This window comes from Buceros rhinoceros, unplaced genomic scaffold, assembly GCF_000710305.1.
Source record: "Buceros rhinoceros silvestris isolate BGI_N320 unplaced genomic scaffold, ASM71030v1 scaffold23888, whole genome shotgun sequence".
Taxonomy (NCBI): domain Eukaryota; kingdom Metazoa; phylum Chordata; class Aves; order Bucerotiformes; family Bucerotidae; genus Buceros; species Buceros rhinoceros.
In genome coordinates, this window is record NW_010425458.1 from 5,514 (window position 1) to 8,635 (window position 3,122).

At 57.4% G+C, this 3,122-nt stretch overlaps 1 protein-coding gene across 1 annotated transcript in view; it reads left to right on the forward strand.

Annotated features, from left to right (window-relative positions):
* NDST1 (N-deacetylase/N-sulfotransferase (heparan glucosaminyl) 1) overlaps positions 1-2,168 on the forward strand; it is a gene marked incomplete at its 5' end in the record, with an annotated part of 7,677 nt that extends 5,509 nt beyond the window's left edge. The window contains 4 exons of the mRNA XM_010141170.1: positions 25-77; positions 899-1,008; positions 1,852-1,954; positions 2,049-2,168. Coding sequence (XP_010139472.1) covers positions 25-77; positions 899-1,008; positions 1,852-1,954; positions 2,049-2,168 — 386 coding nt within the window. The remainder of the gene's footprint in view (positions 1-24; positions 78-898; positions 1,009-1,851; positions 1,955-2,048) is intronic.
* Between the last annotated feature and the right edge of the window lie 954 nt (positions 2,169-3,122).

Consider the following 3,122-nt stretch of genomic DNA (forward strand, 5'->3'; position numbering starts at 1 on the left):
TGCAGAACCGCTGCCTGGTGCCAGGCTGGTACGCCACCCACATCGAGCGCTGGCTGAACAGCTACCACGCCAACCAGGTAGGGATGGAGCACCCCTTACCCAAGCGAGGATGTGGGAGGAAGAGAGCTTGGGTCCAAAGTCAGCTGTGAAGGTGTTCCTGTGGGAGCTGCTTGTCTTATGCCCTAAAAACCACGGGGAGAAAAGTACTTGGAGAAGGGCCAGAGGGGAGCTATTGTGCAAGAAGGAAACCCTTGTAATGTGAAGTTGGTGATGGACAATGCATGAAGATGTCCTTGTGCTGGTTCTGGGCAAGTAGGTCCTTTGCTGGTGCTCTGGCAAAGCAGGGTTGAAAGGGAGCTGCAGGATGGAGGGCTGTGGGTGGCTCTGCAGGGGCACCCACCACTTGCCCACCACTCATGGCCACAGACCCCCACAGGGCTGCCCTGTCTGGTATCACCATGGCATCGAAGGAGAACAGCAGGCAAAGCTGACTCTATTCCAAGCTGCCTGCAGGGAAAATGGGGGCAAGGACGCCAGCCCCGCTGTGACTCGCGGTGCAGCACTGCTGGCACTGTACGAGCTCAGTCCCTGAATGATTTTTCCACTGTCATTTAACCTGATAAAGTCTGTTAGTTGTCTGCTGCTGTGGCAGTGGAAGTGCTGTGACACAGGCCTGCCTGGCCATGGTTGGACAGCCCTCAGCCGAAGCCCTGACATTGTCCTGCATGGATCCTGGCCCTGGCTTTCATTTGCATTTCATTTTCCAACACCCTCTGCAAGTGAACACCAGGGCACGATGGCATTCACAAGGGGACCCTGTGTGGGCTGCTGGCCTGTGCCCCCCGAGAGTGGGGCTGGGAGCTGGTGACACCTCATCACCCTGCCTTGCTCCTTGCAGATCCTGGTTCTGGACGGCAAGCTGCTCCGAACAGAACCTGCCAAAGTGATGGAGACGGTCCAGAAATTCCTCGGCGTGACCAACTTCATCGATTATCACAAGACCCTGGCGTGAGTCCTTCCACATGCTTCTCCTTCCTCCCACCTGCTGTTGCTCCCCGTGCAGCAGCTTGCTCCTGGGGATGCCCAGCGCTGTCCTGAGGCAGCCCCCAGCCTTGGGCTCACCCCAGAGCTGGTTTCGATGAGACCAGCGTTTCCCCTGAGGCCAGAACAGCAGCTCCTCATTGTTGTGACCTACGCTGGGGTAGCTGCAATCAGAAATAATGTCCAGCAAGCTCCCAGCTTTGCCGTGCTCATCCAGACACAGCGGCAAGGACAGTGGTGTCATCCCGAGCAGCCCAGGAGCAGCTCTTGGTTCCTGGAGCAGAGTTGAGGGCAGCATTTGTGCTGCATGTGACGGTGTTGAGCCCTGACATCCCAGCACCTCACGCACACACTGCAGAGAGCATCTCTTGCTGCTGGCTGTGTGGCATTTCTGTGGGTCTCACCTGGCTCTGAGCCTTCCAGGTGCTAAAGCCCACCGTGGGAAGCAGGAACCTCCAGAGCTCCTCGAAAAATAATAATGTACCTCTAGGCAAAGCTTGCCCATATATGTGGCCACTCTGAGGCTGCACCCAGGTGCTGTGGGGCTCTGGAGGTCATCCAGGGCAAAAGGTGCCACAGAAAATAAGACAGATCCCCGTGGTTGCTCAGCAGGGCGATGTGGCGAGGAGTGAACCTTGGCGGGCTGCTTCCCAGGTGGCTACCTGGGGAGCCTGCAGTACCTGGGAGTTGATAGTGAGATGTTAGCTGGGCTGCAGGTTAAAGAGGTGGAGAAGGTCCCCTGCGCAGGGCTGGGCAAAAGTGGGGCTTGTTTGGGATGGAGAGGGGTGAGGCAGAGCTCTGGCTTTGCAGGTTTGATCCCAAGAAAGGATTCTGGTGTCAGCTTCTGGATGGAGGGAAAACAAAATGCTTGGGGAAGAGCAAAGGGAGGAAGTACCCCGAGATGGATTCGGATGTAAGTATGCAGAAAACCTCCTGGAGCCATCCTGAGTGGGGCAGTGGGCTCGGGGCTGGTCCCCCTGACCCTCCTTCTCTGTTCTCCATTGCAGTCACGCACGTTCCTGCGGGACTATTACAGGGACCATAACATCGAACTCTCCAAGCTGCTGTACAAAATGGGGCAGACGCTGCCCACCTGGCTGCGGGAGGAGCTGCAGAGCACCAGGTAGCTGCCGCCCGCCACCCGCCCAGCAATACCTGAGCGGGGCCGACCCCTGCACCCGGCGGGACCTTCCTCAGCAATACCCAGCCTGTGGCCTTGGAGGGGACCCCCAGGAGTGGACGGCTGCACTTGAGGCTGCCGGAGCGGTGGCCTGGCTCTGCGGTCCCTGTGCTGCCACCTCCCACCTATCCCATACTCATTTCGTTTTCTTGTTCCTTTTTAATCCCTGGGCCTGTCTGTGAAGTCCCTTTGCACCCCGCTCTGACGTGGGGAAGTGGCACAAATTCCCTCTTTCTCTACTCAAATGGGATCCAACTCTCCTGGGCCTGAGGGCAGCGGCAGCAGAGCTGTCCCACACCTCCTGGTCCAAGGGCAGAGGAGCTGCTTTGGGCTTGCTGGAGGTGACTTTGCTGAGCTGGAGCTGATGGAGACCTGAAGCACAGACAGACCCAGACCCACTCCTGCCATCAGCCCCATGGCAGGAAACAGGAGAGTTTGCTGGATTCCCCCGACACCTACTTGGAAAAGCTGCGAACAAAGCGGATTTTTCTTTTCAAGACTTGGGCACGATATCTTTTGTCATCTCTGTTCATTTTCAAGCTCCTGCTCCGTGGGCAGTGCGGTGGGGCTGTGGCCGAGCAGAAGGGGTGGTGTGCTGGCCCTGGGTGCTTCCTGGCACACTCCTGTGCCCCCAAGCCCACCCTGCAATCTTGTACACGCGTGGTGTTTCCTGTGGTAAAACTGAGCGGTGCCCAGCGTCCCCTGGCGTGGAGGAGAGCCGGCCCTCAGGGACAGGGCGGACGTTGGGATAAGGGCAGTCAGAAGGATGTTAAGAACTTCAAACCTCTTGAATATTAAAATTGAAAGTATTTTAATAATGTTGGGGGGTTGGGGGGGCGGGGGGCGGGTTCGTTTGGTTCCTATTTTGCAGGGGGTTGTTTATTCTTCGGTGGCAGAATTT